General features: G+C 44.0%; 1 protein-coding gene across 3 annotated transcripts in view; it reads left to right on the plus strand.

The window, feature by feature from the left end:
• sptbn5 (spectrin, beta, non-erythrocytic 5) overlaps window positions 1-25393 on the plus strand; it is a 66177-nt gene that overhangs the window by 36409 nt on the left and 4375 nt on the right. For all 3 annotated transcript variants that reach the window (XM_014192723.3, XM_045717484.2, XM_014192732.3), the window contains 38 exons: window positions 2058-2284; window positions 2508-2694; window positions 2916-3116; window positions 3463-3579; window positions 3991-4148; window positions 4302-4434; window positions 4609-4754; window positions 5013-5127; window positions 6441-6551; window positions 7171-7350; window positions 7607-7810; window positions 8050-8199; window positions 8375-8479; window positions 9933-10124; window positions 10916-11071; window positions 11273-11464; window positions 11816-11911; window positions 12049-12167; window positions 12380-12494; window positions 14814-14927; window positions 15058-15179; window positions 16271-16433; window positions 16640-16828; window positions 16993-17070; window positions 17193-17365; window positions 17505-17595; window positions 19098-19244; window positions 19488-19625; window positions 21025-21281; window positions 21570-21756; window positions 22071-22283; window positions 22464-22660; window positions 22899-23103; window positions 23415-23591; window positions 23847-24002; window positions 24209-24426; window positions 24661-24850; window positions 25071-25247. In XM_014192723.3, the coding sequence (XP_014048198.3) occupies window positions 2058-2284; window positions 2508-2694; window positions 2916-3116; window positions 3463-3579; window positions 3991-4148; window positions 4302-4434; window positions 4609-4754; window positions 5013-5127; window positions 6441-6551; window positions 7171-7350; window positions 7607-7810; window positions 8050-8199; window positions 8375-8479; window positions 9933-10124; window positions 10916-11071; window positions 11273-11464; window positions 11816-11911; window positions 12049-12167; window positions 12380-12494; window positions 14814-14927; window positions 15058-15179; window positions 16271-16433; window positions 16640-16828; window positions 16993-17070; window positions 17193-17365; window positions 17505-17595; window positions 19098-19244; window positions 19488-19625; window positions 21025-21281; window positions 21570-21756; window positions 22071-22283; window positions 22464-22660; window positions 22899-23103; window positions 23415-23591; window positions 23847-24002; window positions 24209-24426; window positions 24661-24850; window positions 25071-25247 (6096 nt within the window). The remainder of the gene's footprint in view (window positions 1-2057; window positions 2285-2507; window positions 2695-2915; window positions 3117-3462; window positions 3580-3990; window positions 4149-4301; window positions 4435-4608; window positions 4755-5012; window positions 5128-6440; window positions 6552-7170; window positions 7351-7606; window positions 7811-8049; window positions 8200-8374; window positions 8480-9932; window positions 10125-10915; window positions 11072-11272; window positions 11465-11815; window positions 11912-12048; window positions 12168-12379; window positions 12495-14813; window positions 14928-15057; window positions 15180-16270; window positions 16434-16639; window positions 16829-16992; window positions 17071-17192; window positions 17366-17504; window positions 17596-19097; window positions 19245-19487; window positions 19626-21024; window positions 21282-21569; window positions 21757-22070; window positions 22284-22463; window positions 22661-22898; window positions 23104-23414; window positions 23592-23846; window positions 24003-24208; window positions 24427-24660; window positions 24851-25070; window positions 25248-25393) is intronic.

A 25393-nucleotide genomic window follows, 5' to 3' on the forward strand; every position in this document is an offset into this window, starting at 1 on the left:
ACTACTTAAACGTCACAGATCACCGCCTAGCCCAGATCAGGCAACACACTGACAAGGACGAACACCTACAATCACTGAAGTCCATGGCTCTCGCAGGTTGGCCATACCTGAAAGAGGAGACACCTTTCACAGTGAGAGAATACTGGACCTTTCGAGATGAGATCAGCGTGCAAAATGGCGTCTTGTTCAGAGGTCAGAAGGTCATTATTCCCAAATCACTACGTCCAGAGATGCTTACCCGCATACACTCCAGTCACGTTGGAGGTGACGCATGCTACCGCCAGGCTCGTGAAACATTATACTGGCCAAACATGCAAGCAGAAATTAAAGACTTTGTCAGCAACTGTACCACGTGCAACGAGTACGCTCATGAACAGCAAAAGGAAACCATGATGTCACACGAACTGCCCACAAGGGCCTGGCAAATCGTCAGCATGGACTTATTCAGCCACAGACAAAAGGACTATCTTCTCATTGTGGATCACTACTCTGACTTTTGGGAAATTGAACTGCTCCCTGACTTGTCTGCAGAGACGGTCATAAAGCGCTGCAAGGCGCAGTTTGCCAGGCAAGGTCAGCCTGACAAGGTAATCACGGACAATGGCCCACAATTCACTGCACAGTTCAAGCGTTTCGCCTCAGAATGGGAGTTTGACCATGTAACCTCCTCTCCAAGACACCCAAAAGCAAATGGCAAGGCAGAGTCAGCTGTCAAGATTGCAAAAAACCTGTTAAGCAGGGCCGCGCGCGACAGCAACGACCCATGGAAAGCGATCTTACAGTGGAGGAACACACCCACCGAAAACATGGACAGCAGCCCAGCACAACGCCTTCTGTCCAGACGTCTGAAGACTACCATCCCCGTAGCTAACAAGCTACTTGAGCCCTGCGTCATGGTTGGCGTCACGGACAAACTGCGTCGCAGAAAGCAGCTCGCTAAGTGCTTCTACGACCGGACTGCTCGAGACCTACCAGAACTGGAGGTGGGTGAAACGATAAGGATGAAACCGCTGCCGGGAGACCACACAGGACTTTGGAGGCTGGGCACGTGCCTACAGAGAGTTGCACCACGCTCTTACCTGGTGGATGTTGGTGGCTCCCTCTATCGTCGCAATCGGGTGGATCTGCGCATAGCAGAGCGGACAAACCAGAACACGCCATACACTCACCTAGATGAGATGGATCACAGTCCAGGCCTAAGGGTAAGAGGTGCAGAATTGAGACATGAGCCAACTGAAGGTGAGGCTTCTACCCCACCAAGCTCTCCAGCTCGTGGCCCTAATCCTACCCCTGTCAGAGCCAATACTTACTCACGGGTGGGTCGGCTGTGCAAGCCACCGGACAGGCTTACTCTGTAAGCAAGAGACTGTGTTAACTTGTCCTCCTGTTTATAAAAATAAACATTTAAAAAATAAAAATAAATAAAATAAAAGAAATAAAGAAAAAAAGAAAATTTAAAAAGAAAGGAAGATGACAACTGAAGTAAAAAGAAAATGTCATGCGTTCTTAATTGTTATGACTTGATTGTTAAGAATTTAATGTTATGCTGTTATGTTTGCACTTTCTATTGAAAAGGATGATGTTACGGAGTCTAGTTGATAGGTAATCGACTAGCCGGACTGTTCCCCGGACTCCGCGTGTAGGGATTTGTACAATGCATGAACAAGGCTATTGAACTAGACATTGGTGTCTGTCTTTATTACTTTATCCAATATATCATACTGAAACACTACCTACCTGGATCTAGTTTGGCTATCGATTTGTGGGAAAGAATGCTGTAGATAAATGTGGGTAGCATGCTTCATTTTACAGTACTGTTTCCACTGGTATAAAACAAATAGGTCAATCAGGTTATTATTAGGATGTTATTATTATTTTACAAAGTAATTTTTCAGTATATACCTAGTTATTTCTTTACCATAAATTGAAATGTGTTGATGATGCTTATGATGCCTATCATAATTTGGTCTCGTCCACCAGCCAGCTCTCTCTCTCTGTCTATATGAGGTAGCAATTGAACCTGAGGACGAGGTAAATTGTAATCACATTGTTCCCAGGATGCCAAGCTGAAGATCGAGGCCATCCAGAGGATGTTGCAGAACGCAGCCAAAGGGCACGACCTTCGCTCCAGCCGCCAGCTGTTGAAGGAGCACCAGCAGCTAGAGGCCGAGGCCCAGGAACTGGCTGACAAGATCAACACCATCGTGACCCGGGCCAAGCACCTGGCCACTAACCACTTTGACTCCCAGAGGATCCTTCAGGAGACAGATACGTACATGAAGCTGTAAGTAGTAAGGACTGATTAATATGATCTGTAATTAGTAGCGTAAAGCAATCCACTGATCGATCCATTGATTGATCGATTCATTTATGCATTGAATTAGCTAACCTAGTTCTCTATCTAGGGCCCAGAGTTTTTCCAGTTCAGGTAACATGGTCAGAAAAAAACATCTGTCCCCTGTTCATAATCAGTGTGGATATTTTTGAGACATCATCTCTGTATGCAGGTTCAAGTCGCTGCAGAAGCCTCTGGATCGTCGCAGGGCCCAGCTGGAGGCGTCCGTGGCTCTGTTTGGCTTCTATCATGATGTAGACATAGAACTCTCCTGGATAACCGAACACTACCCATCCACTGGCTCCACCAACTATGACAAGTCCCTGGCAGGGGCTATCAACCTCATGCAGAAACATAAGGTATCAGTCTGGTAACAAGATAATAATGACAAAGTTTGATTTACATTTTATTTTATATCTAGTCATTTTGTTGCCTCTCTTATCCAGAGTGACTCTCATCCAGTCTTTTTGGTTAGTTTGTTTCCTGCCCAGGGTGGACAGATGTAAATGAGTTAAAGCTGGTGCAATATATGTGTTGTGCATAGTCCCTGACAAAAATCAAATGTGTGTTCTGTGATCAGGAGCTGCAGGCAGAAGTGAACACCCACTGTAAACACTTGAACCGGGTCCTGGAGAAGGGGCAGAGCTTGGAGAAGTCCAGCCAATATGATGGAGAGGAAGTCCAGCAGAGGAATACACACCTGGCCACAGAGTGGGAGGAGCTAGAGGCAGCCTGTGACAAGAGGGCCATCCACCTGAACAGGGCCATCACTAGAGAACAGGTAGGGCCAACAGGAAAAGCACAATCCTGATTGTGATGGATCCAAAGAGGTTTTATTCATGATTATACAACAGGTGGTTCTAATCCTGAATGCTGATTGGTTAAAACCGCATTCCAGCTGGTGTCTATTTCACAAGTTACCACCGGCTAAATCTATGACGTTAAAATACCTATTTACTCTGTTCCATCTGACTGTGCAATCCACTGTCTCATCAGTCCAGCCAGGCAATTTATAATCACGATCTCCACTATCAAAAGCATCTAGACATTATCTCACATTTCTTTTAGACTGTACCTCTGAAGGACAATAATCATTATACCTCATCACTGTACTCCTTTGCTCCTAGATCTTGCTTGACTGTGCGGAGCTGGAAACCCGTCTCTCTGAGACTCTAGCTTTGGTCAGCACTGATGAGTATGGCAAGAACGATCTAGCCACCCAGAGCCTTATCAAGCAACATCAGGTACTGCAACCCCATTCTCCTGTTGTCTTGCGTTTGACTAGCCGTATTCAAACTATACGTCACTGTCAGAAGTTCTGTTGTTTGGATATATATGTTTTGGATAAAGCCATCTGCTGAATGGCCATAGTATGCCATGATAATCAGAGGAGTTGGTTAGAGCATCTACAGATCTAGGGACCACTGTCTAATGCAGCTGCACGGTGAGGAGCATGGTGTCTAATGCAGCTGCACGGTGAGGAGCATGGTGTCTAATGCAGCTGCACGGTGAGGAGCATGGTGTCTAATGCAGCTGCACGGTGAGGAGCATGATGTCTAATGCAGCTGCACGGTGAGGAGCATGGTGTCTAATGCAGCTGCACGGTGAGGAGCATGGATTGTGTAATGCTGCTGTCTCTGTTGTGTGTCCTGCAGGCGGTGGAGGGGCAGATGGAGGTGCTGGAGGCCCAGGTGGAGGAGCTGGGGGATAGCGTGGAGTCAGCTGTCCATGAGTGGAACCTGGACGAGGTCAACAGACCATACAGCCGCATCAGCAGTCAGATGAGCCAGCTGCAACACCAAGCCCAAGTCAGGTGAGCTCAAGCAATCAAACACATGACATTTGATACAAAGATGCCATGAGATCATGGTTTGATGCCCCCCCAAACAACAGGCACCACGAGGAGACATATATGTTATGGGTGAGTGTCTTGTGTGTAACAGAGGAGTTGTCTACCTTCTCTTAGGGGCCAAAAGCTGAGGGAGGCTCTCCACCTCCATGAGTTCAGACGGGAGTCTTCAGAGCTGGACGACTGGATCACACAGCAGAGACAGATAGCCTCCTCTGAGGACTACGGAAATGACTATGAACATGTAGTGGTGAGAAGTACCATCTACCACTACTGTCTATATATATTTGCACAGATCTCCAAAATATTCAGTTGGAAAATATTATCCAGATTGTGAGCGTGAGTCATGCCTATTTCTTCCAAAATGTGGCATTTGTCATTGAAAACGTAAATTTAAACAAATGTTCTTGATTTCCCATGATAGCTACTGAATGGTAAATTTGAGGCCTTCCTGAAGCATTTGGACGTGGGTTTTGATAGGATGCGGAGCTGCAAAGAGCTTGCTGATAGGCTCATTCAACATAAGCATCCTCAGGCTTCCACCATCAGGGACACACAACATCAACTCAGGTATGGGCACCTAATCGATATTCTTTATTGCTCACACTACCAGTCCACTGTACAAATGAACAATGCATGTATCCACATTCAAATGACGAAATACAACTCAAATCTGGTTGAAATGACATCATTACATGCTTGTTAACTTGTTGCAATGATGATGTCATTTCAAGCAGCTATGTCTACTGGGATGAAAGTCATGTTAAAGAGATGTTACCTGATGACCTGAGTCGGTTGTTTTTGTCTTGTTTCCCTCCTGTTTGATAGATTGTCATGGGAGGAACTGCAGGACTTGGCCAAAGACCGCAAAGACCATTTACTCAAAGCCGAGGAGTGTCACAAGTTTTACAGAGATCTCACCGATGCCTTAGGACATATTCAGGTACAGTTTAAGCATAAATAAGTATATTTTGGATGAATTAGAGATTGCCTTGAAAGTAGGGCTCCCGAGTGGCGCGGGAGTCTAAGGCATTGCATCTCAGTGCTAGAGGCATCACTACAGACACCCTGGTTCGAATCCAGGCTGTATCACAACCGGCCGTGATTGGTAGTCCCATAGGGACTAGCATCGTCTGGGTTTGGCCGGTGTAGGTCGTTATTGTAAATAAGAATTTGTTCTTAACTGACTTGTCTAGTTAAATCAAATAAATACACTACCGTTCAAAAATGTAGGATCACTTAGAAATGTCCTTGTTTTCCATGAAAACATACATGAAATGAGTTGCAAAATTAATAGGAAATATAGTCAAGACATTGACAAGGTTATAAATAATGTGAAGGGAGTAGTACGCAGCGTTGTACAATATCTTCAGTTTCTTGGCAATTTCTCACATGGAATAGCCTTCGTTTCTCAGAACAAGAATAGACTGACGAGTTTCAGAAGAAAGTTATTTGTTTCTGGCCATTTTGAGCCTGTAATCGAACCCGCAAATGCTGATGCTCCAGATACTCAACTAGTCTAAAGAAGGCCAGTTTTATTGCTTCTTTAATCAGAACAACAGTTTTCAGCTGTGCTAACATAATAGCAAAAGGGTTTTCTAATGATCACTTAGCTAATCCAAGTTTATCATTTTAAAAGGCTAACACAACGTGCCATTGCAACACAGGAGTGACGGTTGCTGATAATGGGCCTCTGTACGCCTATGTAGATATTCTATAAAACAACTGCCAATTCCAGCTACAATAGTAATTTACAACATTAACAATGTCTACACTGTATTTCTGATCAATTTAATGGACAAAAAATGTGCTTTTCTTTCAAAAACAAGGACATTTCTGTGACCCCAAACTTTTGAACGATAGTGTATAATAGCTCAGTGCCTTGCAGAGAGGCTCAGCGTTGCTCAGAGTTCATATAGAGTTCATATAAAATGATCAGTCTTGACCTACAATGTTTACTGTGCTGCTTATCAATGTGGTGTCAGGACATCAACTTAATTTAAGGCACTGATCTGACTCATACAACCAGTCAGCTGTGTAATGCTCACTGAAAGAACACCATGTAAATTAAGTGTGAGGGTAAAATCGAATTATGTCTAATGCAAATAAAAGTCACTACTGCTTAGCAAATGCATGCTGATAAATTATTATTGAGTTTGTGTGATTCATGCTCTGTCTGTGTCCTCTCTGTCTCCATCCATTCATCCACCCCCCCACCCCACCCCACCCCCCTCACTCTCTCTCCAACCACCACAGGAGAGGTACAAGAGCATTCCTGATGACATCGCTAGGGACCTGCGAGGGGTGCTGTTGCAGCTTCGTAAACACGAGGCTCTAGTCCACGTGCTTGCAGGGAACGAGCAGCAGGTACTGAACACAACACATCAATAGTTTACCCACAACTTTTGTGAACAAATGTTTTTATTGACTCGCTTTAACAACAATACAATCAATGATAATCCGTTCACCCAGAATTTAGATGTTTGCCCTATATTATACATTTTACATTTTAGTCATTTAGCAGACGCTCTTATCCAGAGCGACTTACATACATTTCATACATGAATGCATACATTTCCTAAAAAAAATTCTCCGTACTGGTCGCCCATGGGAATCGAACCCACAACCCTGGCGTTGCAAACACCATGCTCTACCAACTGAGCCACACGGGACCATAAATTGTATAAAACTGTCACATACGCTTCCATTTTCTTTAGCTAACGATTGAGCTAGGGCTTTCTAAGCTGTTTCTTTGAGGATATTCCACTCAGTGGTTCCTGTTACTGTAATGGAGGTGGTTTTGTGAGCCACGCTTGTGTGATAAGTAACCTTGCCTGAGACTTGTCTAGGTTTTAGCCCAGCGGGCTAACACAATCTTGTGGCGCACAGGTCGCTCAAATTACCATCCAGGCTAGTTGTGGGGGTTGCCTGCATGTCTTCATTGTCCATCTCCTATGAATCTTCCTATCATATGGGTTGTTCTCAGCTCCAGGAGCTGCTGGATATGGCAGACTCCACCCTGGACCTGTGCTCCCCAGAGATGAGGGTTCTCCTGCAGGATCAACAGCAGGAGGTGGTGGAGCACTGGGAGAAGCTGCGCCTCCACATGGACCAGAGGGAGGGAGACCTCAAACGGGCACGCCAACGCTACCTCTTCCTCAACACGGTAACTAACTCAATAGTTACCGTTAGAAACACCATTTCCGTTTGCAAACTCTCTCTGAGCCTTTACCAGGACTAATAAGCATTGTCAATGGCGATTCTACATTGAACGTGCTTTTTAGTCCAGGGGTAGACTTAATTTGAGTCTAGGAAATCAGAATTAAGAGTTTCCTAGTTCTTGTTGCACTGATTTGATTTGGATATTACATGATGTATGTATTGCATGTTGGTTTTAACGTCAATCTATTTTGGTGTTCTAGGTCCAGGACTATGCTCTGTGGTGTGCCCAGGTGCTGAGTGGGATGACAGCGGAGGAGTCTATTAGAGATGTGGCCACCTGTGACCTGCACCTGGCCCAGCACCAGCAGCTGTGGGCTGAGATCGTGGCCCGGGAGGAGACCTACAACCAGGCAGTGGCCATGGGGCAGGAGCTGCAAGAGCAGGACAGACACAACGCAAGAGAGGTATTCAATTTAATAGATCTTTGTCACAGAAACACAATTCAGTTGCAGCAGAATTACACACCCTGTATGAGCATATACACACTCTGTATTCCGATAAATGTCTCAATGTTTGTTTTCTGTGCAAATATTTTCTACTGTCCCAGAATTCTGAGGCTTGAATACATACAAGATGAGAGAGTTGGTTTTACATAAATGGTACCTAAATAAGCTGGTAATGTGTCATGTCTTCCTCCTACCAGGTCAAGGATAAGCTAAGTGGTCTACAGGAGGAGAGGAACTCACTTCATGGCCACTGGGAGAGGAAACAGAGAGGCCTGGAGGGGACCCACCTGGAACAGGTCTTCTACAGGGACACAGAGAGCATGGAGAAGATCACCAACTCACAAGAGGTCAGAGGTCAAAGCTGGTCAATTAAAGAATATATGCTCTGTTTCAAGACTCACATTGTCAGTGCAAGCCCCTGACGGTGCAATTACATCCATTTAGAAGCAAAACAAATGTTCTCCTATGCTGCAGTACATGTTCATATTTTGAATGCCCCCAACTTCTTGTTTTTCCTTCCAGATCCTTCTGAAGAACAGTGATCTGGGGACGTCAGTTGATGAGACAGAGGGACTCATAAAACGCCATGAAGCCTTTGAGAAACTCCTTAGCACTCAGGAGGACAAGGTCTGAATTCCTTCAATCCTCCGCTGTCCGTCTTTATGAATGCACTATCCCATTGTCCTTAACTCTGAAAGCGCCAACATAATTTTAGCTTAAAAGCTCCAACTGGGATAATTTTTGATAATTAGTATTGATTTCAAAGAGATACAATTGGTAGTCATTTCAGAGAGATATACTGTCTGTCAAGCAGTAACACTTTATTTTTAGTAAATAGTTAAAATTCCCCCAAATAAGCATTTTATTTTTTTATTACACATTTATAGTCAAAATGTGATGTATCAAAGTAGACATGTTTGTATGTTTTTCATGATTAGAACAGATATTTTGATTAATTTCATCCATGGCCACTTGTTATCAACATTGGTCTGTTATTCATTCAAAGTGTTGTTTCTGTGGTACTCGGAGGCAGAAAAAGGTGGTGATTGAGCTAATCTGACATGCCTGTACGACGTAAAATGGCCACTGATATTGGCAATATGGGTGCCGGTGCCATCACACGTTTAACTCTAACTTTGGAACGTTATGGGCTATCAACTCTGTTCCAATTGCATCTGAAAGATCATAATCACAACTTGGTTATGTAGATTGTGTTATATTGGCTGCTACGCCCCCTAGGGGCCAAATCTGGGTTTGCTCCATATCTATAAACGCAGCATGCAATAATTTCAACGATTTTACTGAGTTACAGTTCATATAAGGAAATCAGTCAATTGAAATAAATGAATTGGGCCCTAATCTATGGATTTCATGTGACTGGGCAGGGGCACAGCCATGGGTGGCCCTGGAAGGGCATAGGCCCACCGACTGGGAAGCCAGCCAATCAGAATGAGTTTTTCTGCACAACAGGGCTTTATTACAGACAGAAATACTCCTCAGTGGCATTGTGTAATGTGACAAAACTGTACATTTTAGAGTGGCCTTTTATTGTCCCCAGCAAAAGGTGCACCTTTGTAATGATCATGCTGTTTAATCAGCTTCTTGATATGTTACACCCGTCAGGTGGATGGATGATCTTGACAAAGGAGAAATGTTAAGTAACAGGGATGTAAACAAATTTGTGCACAACATTTGAGAGAAATAAGCTTTTTGTGTATATTTCTGTGATCTTTTATTTCAGCTCATGTAAAGTGTTGGTCCCATGTTTCATGTTACGTTTATATTATATATTTTCAGGGTACATGCATCTACCTCTGTGCCAAATTTGGTTTACATAGTTTACTATTGAGTCCACATTTTCAGGTTTGCAACACACCACTAGTATACAAAAGAGAAATCATGGTCATTTTTTTTGTCTGTAACTAGTTGCTTGACAAAGTCCTAAAATTTCAGTAGGATAAAACTGTTTTTGAAATAAACAAACAAGGGAATTTAAGAATCTATGATAAAACATACACTGTCAAGTGTTCTGTGTATGTGTCTCAGCCTGTTCAACCACAGCACTGTCATTGCTCTTTAGATATCATTGTTGAAGGACCTTGCTGAGAGACTGAAGAAGGAAGACTTCAGTCGTGAGAAAGCCAGCCACATCCACAACAAGCTGAAGGCCCTCCTGGAGAGGCGAAGCAGGATTAAGGGACTGTCAATCAAACGCAGAGAGGAGTTGGCTATCTCCAGGCTGCTCTGCATCTTCAACCGCAATGCTGCCGAGGTACAGTACCACACATCACCTGTGGTCAGACATGGGTTCAAATCCAGGGGCCAGGGTTCCAGGCCAGAAGCACGCTTTTGACTGCACTTACAGTTTTGCTTCGGTACTGCAGTTTAATTGATGTCTGGGCCAGAAAGACAATTCCCGTAGACGACCCCATAGAAAAGTCAAATTTGAAAATTCCTAAGAAGACACTTTAGTCATCACCTTTGAGTACAAACTATCCATTGAATTATTTAAATACTGTAGCTGAGGCCAATCATTTTTCCATCACTCACAGCTAAAGATATTAACATTTTATATTCATGCTCTGAGGTCATGAGCCCAGCTAGCCAGGGGAAGTGTCGGTTGGCTTGTTTAGCTGTCCACGTGCTCAGCACGCTCTGACAGAGTTCCCAGAGCATGTTCGCGCAATACTGCTGTCTGTCCAGTGTGCAGACGCAGTAAGAAAGATGTAAACAACCATGAAACGGTGTATGCGAATGTGAGTAGATTACGTTGAAAACTACGGTCGGCCATCTTGCAAGCAGTCTAGTTCTTTTATTCATCAATGATTCAAATACTATTTGTTTTCTTTCAACTACTTTCACCCGTTGAGCCTGGCTGTCCTGGAGTGCCAGATGGGCTTGCACTTCGAGACTAGTCCATTAGTTCCCTTGCGCCAGAAAAGCTCAATCAAGTGTAGATGGAGTGTTTAGAGAGAAATAATTATAGAAAATAATTACTATTTGAACCATGGTCTGCCTGTGGTAGATGAAGCCATGTTGTGATGTTGTCTGTTTTTGGCCCAGGCTGAGGAGTGGGTGTCGGAGCGTATGCAGAAGATGCAGGAGGACTCCAAAGTGGACCTGAGCAACCTGCAGACCAAGATGAAGCTGCTCCAAAAACATCAAGTCTTCGAGGCAGAGATTCTCGCCCACAGCAGAATCATTGACTCGGTGCAGCTGGTATGAGCTGTTATTAAACTACACTGGGGAGGGTTTCTTGTCAGCGATAACTACAGTACATAGTTCAGTAACACTTCATCCTTATAATCCTTTAAAACTTCTTATAAGCATGTATGAGCCTTTATAATAAGTCATAATATGTCATAGAGATTCATGTATCAATTTTTGAGCTGACTCAAACTGACCCATGTGCTGGCCTAGGCTGGTGAGGAGCTGGTGTCTCTGCATCACCCTAAGTCCCAGGAGGTTCGTCGTAGTGTTGCAGCTCTGGAGAAACACTGGGAGGAGCTGAAGCTGGCGGTGGCCGCCAGGGGGAAGGTTCTAGAAGACAACAGAGACTTCCTGGAGTTCCTGCAGAAGGTGGACCAGGTGGAGGTCTGGATCAGACAGAAGGTAAGAATGGACTAGAACAATCGATGAAGGAGTCCTAGAAGAGCTATGAAAAGAAGTCCCTGCACACTTGAATCAGATGCAAGTTTGTGTTAAATGTGTTAAGCTTCAGTCAACAACAACCTTTTGTCAGAGCACACCACCTAGAAGAGCAATGTATGAAGGAACTTTCAAGAGTAGGCACTATGGTAACATGAGAATGCAACCACAAAACTTTGGATTCCAAGAAGAATGCAGGAGCTACCACCATACCAGTAGTTGTCAGCATGTCTCGCATATTGATAATATAAAACACAAACATGGAAATAATTATTTTTCACATAGCTTTGTTGTATGTTTTCTGTTATTTCTCAGGAGGTGATGATAAACATAGGGGATGTTGGCACAGACTATGAGCATGGGCTCCAGCTGCTGAAGAAACTGAATGAGTTTAGAGGTTCAGGCTCTGGGGTGAGTTTGTTTCTGAACAAACGGCATTTACAGTATTAGCGCTTTCCAACGCTTCTGGTCTTGGAACTTTGGGTGAGTTTAGTGACCCTTATCAAGAAGGAGAATTGGAAAATTTAATTGAGTGCGTTTTATTACAGGAAGTCACAGTGGACGATGCTCACATCAAGGCCATCAACAAACTGGCTGCTCGGCTGGAGCGGCAGAACAGTGACGAACTGGCCACAGTGAAACAGCGCAGACAGCAGCTTAATGACAGGTGACACCCAACCTACTGAGAAAATTAGTTGATGATGATGATGACTGTGGTGATGTTTGTCCTTCAAGAGGAAAACTGTTTCTACAGCTCACAGGTTCCATTGCCTTTATTCAACCAGAAAAGTTGTAATGTACTGTACACATACTGTAGTATAATTATATATTTTTTGAACCTGCTCTAACACCTTTTCTTTTCACCTCACCTTCCATCAGATGGAGTAAGTTCCATGGCAACCTGAGCAGCTATAAGAAGAAGCTGGAGGCAGCGCTGGTGATCCACTCTCTCATCAGAGAACTGGATGAAGTCCGGGAGAGAGCCAATGAGAAGGTTGGAATGGCTTCATCTTAACCCTTCTCTATAAAACCTACTTAATATTAAGTCTCTTATGTATGACTTACTGTAACAGATGTCATAAGAAGATATCACAGATCTCAGTTTCAGAGAACAGTATTTGAGTATACACCTGTCGTGTCTTTGCTATGCCGGATAAAGTGATATGACATGCTATTTTATAAAATAATTTCTCTGTAATTAATATTACCTGATTAAACTAATCATGTAAATGTAAATAACTAGAAAGTCGGGGCACCACGGAAGAATGTTTATAGAGCTGTTGTCTTCCGAATAAACTCTTAAAGACCTGGTAATCTTTTATATCAATAGCAGCCAATTATTATTTAAAATGTCTTTTTCACCCTTTTTTCTCCCCAATTTCATGGTATCCAGTTGGTAGGAGGTTACAGTCTTGTCTCATCGCTGCAACTCCCGTACGGACTCAGGAGAGGCGAAGGTCGAGAGCCATGCATCCTCCGAAACACAACCCAACCAAGCCGCACTGCTTCTTGACACAATGCCCATCCAACCTGGAAGCCAGCCGCACCAATGTGTCGGAGGAAACGCCGTACACCTGGCGACCGTGTCAGTGTGCACTGCGCCCGGCCCACCACAGGAGTTGCTAGTGCGCGATGAGACAAGGATATCCCTGCCTGCCAAACCCTCCCTAACCCGGATGACGCTGGGCCAATTGTGCGCCGCCCCATGGGCCTCCCGGTCTGGGCTCAAACCCAGAATCTCTAGTGGCACAGCTAGCACTGCGATGCAGTGCCTTAGACCACTGCGCCACTCGGGAGGCCCTAGCAGTCAATTATTAATCGTCACCTTATTCAGTCTCATCTGAACGTCGTAGAATTCTTGGTTATCGAACCCTGGCTAACAAGTTGAATCAGCAATAAAAATGTGGTTTAATTATTTATTTACTAAATACCTAAATAATCACACAGAATTACATATACACAGGATGGATCATACATTGATTACTAATTATGTCATACAAGAAAACGTCCCTAGCGGACGGAACCAAAATAACGGCTGATTACACAAAGAAAGGGGGTTGGGTTTGAATGAAAGCGCGGGAAGACTGAGGAACAAAAGGATTGGGTCTCTATCGGACCTTATGAAGCTATGCTATCGTAAATACAGAATCTTATGCATTCTAAATAACCGCCCATTTGGAAAAGGAAAATGCAAGAAATATTTACTCTGAGCTGCGCTTCGATAGATTGGTCGTAGATGGAAGGCTGGGTTGCCCAGCAGAGATCTCTCTTGTCCTTTGAAGAATATGTCTTGTGGTGGAACGGTCACGTTGTAGTACCATCGTCGGGTGTTAGAACGGATAAGTTGTTGTACCCTGTCTTTCTGAAGAGATTGTCCGTCCTTTCCTAGCCCACGTTTACAGCTGCTGCTGCTAACTCGACGTCTAGGATGTATCACTTCTTTAGTGAATAAGAGTTCAAAGTTCCTACCAAGTTGCCATACTATAAGCTCATGCTATATTCTGGCTGGTATAGTCGAAATTCATCCTTCCAGCGTGTCGATCGTCACCTCCACGTTGAAATTTGCCCTTTTAAACGTATGGACATTAGTCCGGGAATGCAATGTTCATTTCGTTAGGTTGTAGTCGTTCAACCATTCGCAACCATAGTTCATGCTGAGGTTGACTTAGTTCTGTAGTTGATATTAGCCCTTTTTAAACGTATTGCAGCAGTCCTCACGTCATTGGGAACACAAGGTTGACTTTTCGTCAACGGGCTTTTGTAGTGGTGGAGAGAAGGGCGCGTTTCATAGTTTACAACCAATGTCTGTTCACATGGGCGGGGCCACTGAGTTGAGCATAGTTCACTTAGGAAAACAATTCTCTCATTTAGAAGCTAAAGTTACATTTAATCTTTCCACAAATAGTTTCATATTTAAACATTTAAATTGTACAACAATTCCATGTGAATCTGATAACTAGAATGTGTAGACTTTCCAAGATACAGTTTATGTCATCCTATTATCAGTAATAATGTCTCAGACGACAACTGATCTGACATCATATTCTTTAAGTACCAACGCATATTTTCAACTGGTTGGATTACCGAAATATGGTTCTGTTCCCCACCCTTTTGACGTTACCAGACTCTCTATGTTAACAAAGGGCTTTTCCAAGAGTCAAATCTGTAGAGTAGAGAGAGGAAAGGGGGAAATGTATTTATGGGGGTCATAAACCTCACCAACAGGGCAACGTCATGACACACCCTTGTTGTCTTGAAAGTGTGTCCACATCACATTGTATTTAATTCCTATCTGCTGGGATTCCTATTGTAGATGCATCTACTGCAAGGCCAGGACTGTGGCTGGGATGTGGAGAGTGTGGAGAATCTGATACGACGCCACGAGGAGACTGAACGCGAGGCTGGAGTCATACAGGAAAGAGGCAAGGTGAGAAGAAGCCACAACATGGCCTGATATACTGTAATGCGTTTTACAGTGAAACAGAAAAATATAGTTGAATTGAATCGAATATTTGAAGACCAACTAATTGCATCCTGGTCTTGTGTTGTTTTGCCAGGCACTGGAAAAGGACACCGCTGACCGCCTGAAAGCTCAGTCTGTGATGGCTGACAAACTGAGCAAAAAGCAGAAAGAGGTCAAAACCGGCCTTGTGAAGCTGGAGAAGGACGTTAAACTCAGGTGTGTTGCAAATAATAACTGAAATATCCTGAAAATATGTACTCTTTCCCAATGTGATACACTACATGACCAAAAGTATGTGGACACCTGCTCGTCGAACATCTCATTCCAAAATCATGGGCATTAATATGGAGTTGGTTTCCCTTTTGCTGCTATAACAGCCTCCACTCTTCTGGGAAGGCTTTCCACTAGATGTTGGAACATTGCTGTGAGGACTTGCTTTCATTCAGCCACGAGCATTAGTGAGGTCGGGCACTGACATGGGAGATTAGGCCTGGCTCGCAGTTGGCGTTCCAATTCATCCCAAAGGTCTTCGATGAGGTTGAGGTCAGGGCTCTATGCAGGCCAATGAAGTTCTTCCACATTTATCTTACAAAGTTGTAAGCTCAGAATCGTCTAGAATGTCATTTTATGCTGTTGCATTAAGATTTTCCTTCACTGGAACCTAGCCTGAACCATGAAAAACAGCCCCAGACAATTGTTCCTCCTCAACCAAACTTTACATTTGGCACTATGCATTGGGGCAGGTAGCGTCCTCCTGGCATCTGCCAAACCCAGATTCGTCCGTGGGACTGTCAGATGGTGAAGCGTGATTCATCACTCCAGAGAACACGTTTCCATTGCTCCAGAGTCCAATGGAGGCGAGCTTTACACCACTCCAGTCGACGCTTGGCATCAACTTACAGTTGACCATGGCAGCTCTAGCAGGGCAGAAATTTCACGAACTGACTTGTTGGAACGGTGGCATCCTATGACGGTACCATGTTGAAAGTCAATGAGCTCTTCTATAAGGCCATTCTACTGCCAATGTTTGGCTATGGAGATTGCATGGCTGTGTGCCTTATTTTATATACCTGTCAGCATTGTTTGTGGCTGAAATAGCCAAATGCACTAATTTGAAAGGGTGTTACACATACTTTTGTGTATATATAGTGTACTTTGATCTTGCAAAAATGACACAATGGAATCATTATTCAAGTCATTATGACAGTATAGATGTGTGTGCTCTATTAGGACACCATCTATTTCCTCTTGTATTATTATGGGGTATGGGGAAGTGGCAGAGAGACTAACAGGAAGTGATGTTATAGGAAGGAGAGGCTACAGGAGGCTCACCAGCTGCAGCTTTTCAAGGCTAACCAGCGCCTCCTACTGGACTGGACCCTGAAGCAGAGCTCTGAGATGGGAGAGAAAGGCCTGCCCAAGAGCAAGAACGAGGCAGAGCGATTCATAGTAGAACATCAAGACTGGAAGGTGACGACTGATTATGATATTCAAGTTATCTTGGCTCTCTTTCTAGGTCTCCTTGCTGTTTATCTTTCTAGGTCTCACTACGAAAGGAGGTTTTCAACCTTGTGATGTTTTAAAAAATCCCCCAAAAATGTCAACCTCCCATAAGACCCATTTTAAATTGCAAATGTATGTTTCCGGAAGAGATTAAATGTGTTAATGTGTTCTAGACTGAGATTGATGCACGGGGGGAGCGTATCGACTCTGTGAGAGACTTTGGCCTGAGTCTGGTAAAGTCTGGACACAGCTCATCATCAGAGATCAGTAAGTCTTTGACCAAGCTGGAAGAGGCCAAGATGGGTCTGAGCCAGACCTGGCAGAACAGGAAGAAGACTCTGGATCAGGCTCTAGGCCTACAGGTAACCCTAACTTAGAGACATTTGTACAATTTATGTTGTGAATGCAGCTCATCGAACATTAGGCATGTTTTCCAGCTTATTTAATGCTTATTGGCAGTCAACGCACCTAATAATATAAGGGTAACATACATTTTAAAAAGTTACATATCTTGTTTTCATTTCAGATATTCTTTGGCTACATGGAGCAGAGTGAGAGCTGGTTGAGTAACAAGGAGGCCTTTCTAGCCAATGAAGACCTTGGGGTAGGAACTCAATGTATTTGCTCATGAATTATGTGTGAAGAATTTATGTAGGCCTTTTAAAGGACTTATGAAGGCTGCATCAGATGTGTTGTTTAAATTGTGACATTGATTGATTATTGCAGAGTTCTCTATCTGATGTGGAGACCCTCCAGAGAAAGCAAGCCCTGTTTGAGAACACTCTGGATGCTCAGATGGAGCAGGTGGAAGGAGTGGAGCGGTTCGCCCAACAGCTGATCCAGCAGAAACACTTTGACTCTGACAATATCAAGTGCAAGAGCAAGTCTGTGCTGCTCAGGTAGAAGCCAACAATGAACTATGAGCCAAATATTTCCCTGTTTTCAAAGACTGCCGATATACAAAGATATTGTTTGGTGTATGAAATGATTTCTTCTGCCTTTTTTTATACCTGACTCAAAAACTATGCCTCTCTCCAGAAAAGGAAAACTGTTGGAAATGAGTAAGGTTCGCCGGAAGGCTCTGGAAGAATCTCTACAACTCCAGAAGTTCCTGGGTAGCAGCTATGAGGTATGAGAACTTGGGTCTGCTTGATGAGCCCGCTTTAACCAACTCAATGTTAGTGTGGGTCTATGAGTTTGGTATGCAAGACTAAAACATAAGTATACCCCTGAGTCAATACTTTGTAGAAGCACCTTTGGCGCCGATTACAGCTTTGAGTCGTCTTGGGTATTTCTCTATCAGCTTTGCACTTCTGGATTTGGGGATTTTCTCGCATTCTTCCCTGCAGATTTTCTCAAATTCTGTTAAATTAGATGGGGAGTGGCAGTGAACAGCAATCTTCAAGTCTTTCCACAGATTTTCAGTGGGATTCAAGTCTGGGCTTTGGCTGGGCCACTCAAGGATTTTCACATTCTCGTTCTGAAGCCATCCCGGTGTTGCTTTGGCTGTAAGCTTGGGGTCATTGTCCTGTTGGAACGTTAATCTTTGTCCCAGTCTAAGGTTGTTTGCACTCTGAAGTAGGTTCTCATCAAGGATTTGCCTGTATTTGCCTCCTTTCATTATTCCCTCTATTCTTTCAAGTCTCTCAGTCCCTGCCGCTGAAAAGCATCCCAATAGCATGATGTTCCCACCACCATGCTTTACGGTAGGGATGGTGTTAAATGGGTGATGAGCTGTGCCTGGTTCTCCAGACATAGCGCTTTGCATTCAGGCCAAAACTTTTTGTCTCGTCAGACCACTAAACCTTTTGCCTTATCATCTCAGTCTTTCACATGTCTTTTTCCAAACTCCAGGCGGGCTGTCGTGCCTTTTTCTCAGGAGTGGCTTCTGTCTGGCCACTCTCATAAAGTCCAGATTGGTGAAGTGCTGTAGAGACTGTTGTCTTTCTGGCAGTTTCTCCCATCTCAGCCAAGGAACTCTGTAGTTCTGTCAGTGTTCATTGGGTTCTTGATCATCTCCTTGACCAAGGTCTTTCTTGCCCGGTTGCTCAGTTTGGTCGGACGACCAGCTCTAGGCAGAGTCTGGGTAGTTCAATATTTTTTCCATTTCCCAATGATGAAGACCAGTGTGGTCTTGGAAACTTTAAACACTCTAGAAATTGTTTTATACCCTTCCCCAGATATATGCCTCATCACAATTCTATCTCGGAGATCTACTGACAGGTCATTGGACTTCATAGTATATTTTCAGCTCTGACATGTTCTGTCAACTGTGGGACCTTATATAGACAGGTGTGTGTTTTTCTAAATCATGTCCAAACAGTTGAATTGGCCACAGGTGGACTCCAATCAAGTTGTAGTGACATCTCAAGGATTATCAAAGAAAATTGGATGCTTCCTGAGCTTAATTTGGAGGTTCATAGCATTAGGGTGTGTGAATACTTATGTAAATTCGATATTTCTGTTTCATTTTCACTTTGTCATTATGGGGTATTGTGTGTAGATGGGTGAGAACTAATCTATCTAATCAATTTTGAATTTAGGCTGTAACACAAAATGTGGTTATAAGTCAAGGGGTATGAATGCTTTCTGAAGGCACTGTAAGTAATGTGTGATAACTGAAACCTGCAGGTGTGCTCGTGGCTCAATGAGAGGAATGCAGTGGCCCTGGATGAAAGCTGGAGAGACCCCATCAACCTCCAGGCCAAACTACTGAAACACCAGAGCTTTGAGGCTGAGATCTTAGCAAACCGTAACCGAGTTGACACTCTTACTAAGGTATGTGTGATTCTGAAGAAGTGCTTTCACTGCACATTAATCACAGAGTAGTATCTCAGTACTTGCCTATGGCTTATGACAGCTCAATACACCTTAAGATAGAATAACATAGCTCTCGAACCTTCATAGAATCTGCAAGGTCCTCTGTTCTGAGACCAGTGTCTCGGCAGATGTTATCCACAGTACAGTTAGTTAGCAGTGACTGGTCTAGGCAAGTGTTATTGAGTCAATGTTCACCCACAGGAGGGGGAGAGAATGATAGCAGCGGGTCACTCCACTCCTGGGAAGATCAAACCGTGGCTGAAGGACCTTAACCATGGCTGGGACCAGCTCCTCAACAACTGTAAAGAGAAGAAATCTCGTCTGCAGCAGGCCTACCAGGTATTTGCACCTCACAGATGTATTGTACTCATCTTTGATGATAGATACAGTAGATGATACTGTGAAAAAGAGAATGTAACTTTTATGGATGAAAACTAAAAATCTAATTTTATTGGTCGCCTACACATACAAAAGTATGTGGATTCGGCTATTTCGGCCACACCTGCCGTTGCTGACAGGTGTATAAAATCGAGCACACAGCCATGCAATCTCCATAGGGAAACATTGGCAATAGAATGGCCTTACTGAAGAGCTCAGTGAATTTTAACGTGGCACCGTCATAGGATGCCACCTTTCCAACAAGTCAGTTCGTGAAAGTTCTGCGCTGCTAGAGCTGCCCCTGTCAAGTGTAAGTCCTGTTATTGTGAAGTGGAAATGTCTAGGAGCAACAACCCCTCAGCTTGTGGTAGGCTACAAGAGCTCACAAAACGGGACCGCTGAACGAGACCACTGAGTGCTGAAGCATGTAACGCGTAAAGATCGTCTGTCCTCGGGTTGCAACACTGCCTCTGCAAGCATTGTCAGCACAGTAACTGTTTGTCGGGAGCTTCGTGAAATGGGTTTCCATGGCCGAGCAGCCCCGCACAAGCCTAAGATCACCATGCGCAATGCCAAGCGTTGGCTGGAGTGGTGTAAAGTTTGCCGCCATTGGACTCTGGAGCAGTGGACACACATTCGCTGGAGTGATGAATCGCGCTTCACCGTCTGGCAATCCGACGGATGAATCTGGGTTTGGCGGATGCCAGGTGAACGCTACCAACTGCGAGCCAGGCCTAATCGCCCAACATCAGTGCCCGACCTCACTAATGCTCTTGTGGCTGAATGGAAGCAAGTCCCTGCAGCAATGTTCCTGCAGCAATGTTCTAACATTTAGTGGAAAGCCTTCCCAGAAAAGTGGAGTTTGTTATAGCAGCAAAGGGGGGACCAACTCCATTTAATGTCCATGATTTTGGACTGAGATGTTCGACGAGCAAGTGTCCACCTACTTTTTGTCATGTAGTGTATTTGCAGAGACAACATCCCCTCCAGGTAAAATAATAAAGTAATAAAGTGTTCTGCTTTAAAGGCCCAATGCAGCAGTTTTTATCTCAATATCAAATCCTTTCTGGGCAACAATTAAATACCTTTATAGTTTTCCATTAAAATGGTTGAAAAGAAACAAAAATAGCTTTTTAACGAAAACATTTCTCAAACAAGAATTTAGCTAGGACTGTCTGGGAGTGGTCTGAGTTAGACTCTCTTTGTTATTGGTCTATATTAACTTATATCGGCTGCTGATGTCACGCGGCAAGCCAAAATGATATAAAACACAGGAAAAAACACATTTTGACTGCTCTTGGTCTTTAAGTAAAGTGTTAAGCTATAAATCTTCTATGAATTTGTTCTTTTCTACCACCAGGCTTTACAGTTCCAACGTTCTCTGGACGACATCGAGGAGTGGCTTGGGTCCGTAGAAGTTGAAGTAACCAACGAGGACTGTGGCACTGACCTCCCATCAGTCAGCAGGCTGCTGAAGGCTCTACAGGACCTGGAGGAGGTAGTGGATGGCTATCTGGAGAGGGTCCAGGGCCTGGTGGATACAGCCAAGGACTTCAGCTCCAAGGGCAACTTCCTGGCCCGGGAGATCCAGCAACGAGTAGGCCAAACTGTCAATAGGTAAGTTGTTGTTTTTTGTCAAAGATATATAAATAATACTGGCAAAGCATATTTTGTCTTTGATTCTCCCCAACTACATTTAAATATTAGTCAGAGTACGAGACATTAAAAGAGGTTAACAAAACACACGTTTATTACTATGTAATAGAGCACACACACACCAATACTGCATGGCTATGAGACTGCGCTTGTGAAAGGAATTGTAAGGGTTTTGCACTGTAGTAAGTTTTGGGACTTTTTTTTTCATGGTCCTTCGAGACGGATTTTAACCAACTTTCGTTATTGTAGATATAACAGTCTGGCTGAGCCATTGCAGAACCGACGGGAGACCTTAGAATCCTGGCAGCTGTTGTTCCAGTTCTACCGTGACATGGAGGATGAGCTGGTCTGGGTCCAGGACAAACTGCCCTCTGCCTCCGCCAAAGACTGGGGAACCTCCCTACAGAGTACTCAGTCTATGGTCAAAAAACATCAGGTCAGAGACAGGGATGGTCAATGTTCCAGTTTGCATTTAAGATACTAACAACAACGTTGGGCTTGGGTTTCTGTCAAGAACTTTGTGAGAAATGTATTTGTAAAAAGTGTTATGCATGTAAGATTTGATTGGTTGATTGATTGAACCTGTGTGTGTGTGTGTGTGTGTGTGTGTGTGTGTGTGTGTGTGTGTGTGTGTGTGTGTGTGTGTGTGTGTGTGTGTGTGTGTGTGTGTGTGTGTGTGTGTGTGTGTGTGTGTGTGTGTGTGTGTGTGTGTGTGTGTGTGTGTGTGTGTGTGTGTGTGTGTGTGTGCAGGCTGTGGTGCAAGAGATAGCGAGCCGTACCCCTCTGGTGCAGGCTGTCCAGAACGCAGGGCAGAACCTGGTGAGGGGCAGACACTTTGCCTCGCATGAGATCAGCGAGAAGCTGGCTGAGCTCAAGAAGATTTTTGAGAGCCTGAGGAGAGAGTCAGAAAACAAGGGCCGACTGCTACAGGAGGCTCTGAAGATACAGACCTTCCTCTCTGAGGTAGATAACTGTGACCACTGACTATACTCTCTATATACATTCTCTTTGGACACAAACACAGGTTCCACAATCCACAAAAACTCCCAATACATCTTTCTACCCAACTTTCTACAGTGTGGGACTCTTATGTGCCACACAGATATGATGAAGAACCTTTTATAAGCTTCCGTTTCTCTTTAGGTTTCAGAACTAGAACTGTGGATGGATGAGCAGAGACCGATGTTAGAGTCCAAAGATTTTGGGAAGAGTGAGGAGGCTACCGAGGTCCTCCTGAGGAAGCTGGACTCTGTAGACCTGGACATGGAGAACCAGCGGCTGAAAGTAGAGTCTCTTCAGGAGACTGGCGCTAAACTGGAGCACTGTGGCCACCCCAACAGGTACAGTATACAAACCTTACAGTATGTACATTATTCACTTTATCTGTTATCATTGTCATGAATTAACATATGTGGTCTCACAGATATATTCTATATTCACATATTTAACTACATTCACATATTTGAAATATGTCCATTTAGTGATTTCTAAATCCATTTAGTTTATTTCTTTGTTTGTCTCTCATTCCAAATGTTGTAAGCCCATTGACATGATGCCATTTCTCTCATACCACATCAGCCATTTAGTGAGTAAGAGTCTTCCAGACGTGCTGGATGAGTATGAGAGTCTGCTGCGTGTCTCTGGCTCGCGACGGGCAGCTCTGGAGGACCAGCTGAACCTTTATGTGTTTGAGAGAGAGGCCCGGGAGCTGCAGAACTGGCTGTGCTCCCGCAAGACCCTGGCTGAGTCAGAAGACTTTGGACAAGACCTGGAGGACGTGGAGGTATAGATGCAGAGTGGACTATTCCATTGGTTCCATTATACAGAGCAAATTAGGTGCAGCTCAAGTGTTTACAATTTTTGACCCATGTCTTGGGGGATGGGAATAGTGCCAGTATGGATAAGCCAAGTACTGGACAGTTTGTATCAGGTGTTGGGTGTATGCATCGTTTATATATTGCTGTAGCGAAAAACAATCTTTGTGAGATTACAGTGTTGTTAAAGTACTGTAATCAGACAAGTAATGATCGATATCGAATGCATTTTAGTTTAGAGGCAGGCCACGCTTTTCTTAATGAAGTGACTTTCTTCCAGATGTTGCAGAAGAAGTTTGAAGACTTTGTGGCTGAGGTGAACACGCTGGGCCAGAGTAAACTCAGCACTGTTCAACAACTACGACAGGAGGTGAAGTCTGCTGAAGGCCCGAGACGAGAGGCAGCGCTGCACAAATTATGGGACGACCTCAACCAGAATGTGAAGATTAGAGCGGAGGTAAAATTCTAAGTCCAGTTCTTCTATCAATAATAGAATAATAGAATAGAATATAAGTCACTACTTAAGTGGGACATTAAACGGTAGGGAAGAAAGGCAACATCTGCTCATAATTCTATACTGGCCCTATTTTTTTTCCCAGCTCCTGTACCAAGCTTGATGTGCGTTAAGCACTCACCTTCTGAGTATTATTTATATATTACTGTGGGTAATTGACCTGAGCCTTGGTGATTTATCAGCCATTTTGTGTGACAGAACCTGAAGTCTGCCCGAGAGGTGCACCAGTTTGACCATGACGTGGACGAGCTGAAGGGTTGGATGAGTGAGAAGGAGGTGGTGTTGGACTCTGACGACCACGATCATGATCTACTCAGTATCCAGGCACTCATCAGACAACATGAAGGACTGGAGGTACAGTACACAACCAAAGTTTATTTAACATGTTTGACTGAGATGGTAGCAGAGCAGTTTCATTGTGGCAGACTCCAAAGATTCACCATTTCATTAGCCATTCAAGACCTGATGACTTGCTTTAGCTCCCTAAATGAATGCCTTTACCTCGGTGGGCTAACAGCCGGTTACACTAACTCACCCATCAAATAACTGTTTGTTTCCAGAGAGACTTGGCGGTCATCGAGGGAGAGGTGTCTCGGACCAAAGAGGAGGGGCGGGGCTTAACCAGGAAGTACCCCCAGGTGCAGGCCAGTCTGGGTGAGAGACTACAGGAAGTGGAGGCTAGCTGGGCTAGTCTGCATGCCAAGGCCATCCAACGCAGGAAGAGACTGGGGCAGGCTGAGGCTATGCAGAGATACCTCACAGAGTGGACAGAACTCATGTAGGTCTACTTATTTTGATTTCATGTAATTAGGTTTGATAAGATAAGACCCAAGATGAGACCCAATTCTATAATGTCACATTTATGATGTGCTTATAGATGTGTAATGTATGCTTTATGAACGCATAATTATTGAGGTGTGAACTGGATCTAATTTGAACATTTTTAAAGTAAATGGAAGTGCTATTATGTTTTCAATCATGAGGTTATTTTATTTTTCCCTGTGTTGCCCAGGGCATGGCTGAAAGAGACCCTGTCCCTGGTGAGAGGGGAGGGGTCAGGAGGGGAGGGTGCTGACCTGGAGCAGCTAATCAAAAGACACGAAGAGTACCATGTTCAGATTGACAAGCAGCTCAACAAATCACAGGCTGTGAAAGATGAGGGCAGATACCTCGTGGAGGAAGGCAACTTCATGTGCCAAGAGGTAATAGCACAGTGTTTAACAATTTAGACATGATGTCAAAGAAACCTAAACATCAATGTAATGGCAAGATCCGGAAATGTTACGTTTCTCTTTTGCTATTGAATTTTCTGCATTATTTTAAGCATTATTGTCCTTGTTTCTATGAATATGTCTTGTGTCACAATGTTAAATATTGTTATAGGAACATTTAATAAAGCTATCTATTGCTGCCAAATTGCAGTTGGAGGAGCGTCTTCTGGAGCTGCAGGAGCTGGAGACGCGGGTGCAAGAGGTCTGGGAGGAGAGGAGGGTGTTGTACCAGGAGGAACTGGAGATCCTACATCTACAGAGGGAGTTGGAGCAGGCAGAGCACTGGCTCAGTACCTACGAAGCTACTCTGAGGGTAGAGGAGTACGGGGTGAGTCTTTTAACTGGTGGACAGCCCGTTTAAAAGCCTAGGTGTTAACATAGGATTGTGGCACAGGAGACCAGGGTTTGAACCTTGTCACTTATATAAGTCATCATGCTTTCTGACAATAGTATGAAATAGTGAATATTATCTTC

This window comes from Salmo salar, chromosome 01, assembly GCF_965601325.2.
Source record: "Salmo salar chromosome 01, fSalSal1, whole genome shotgun sequence".
Lineage (NCBI taxonomy): Eukaryota > Metazoa > Chordata > Actinopteri > Salmoniformes > Salmonidae > Salmo > Salmo salar.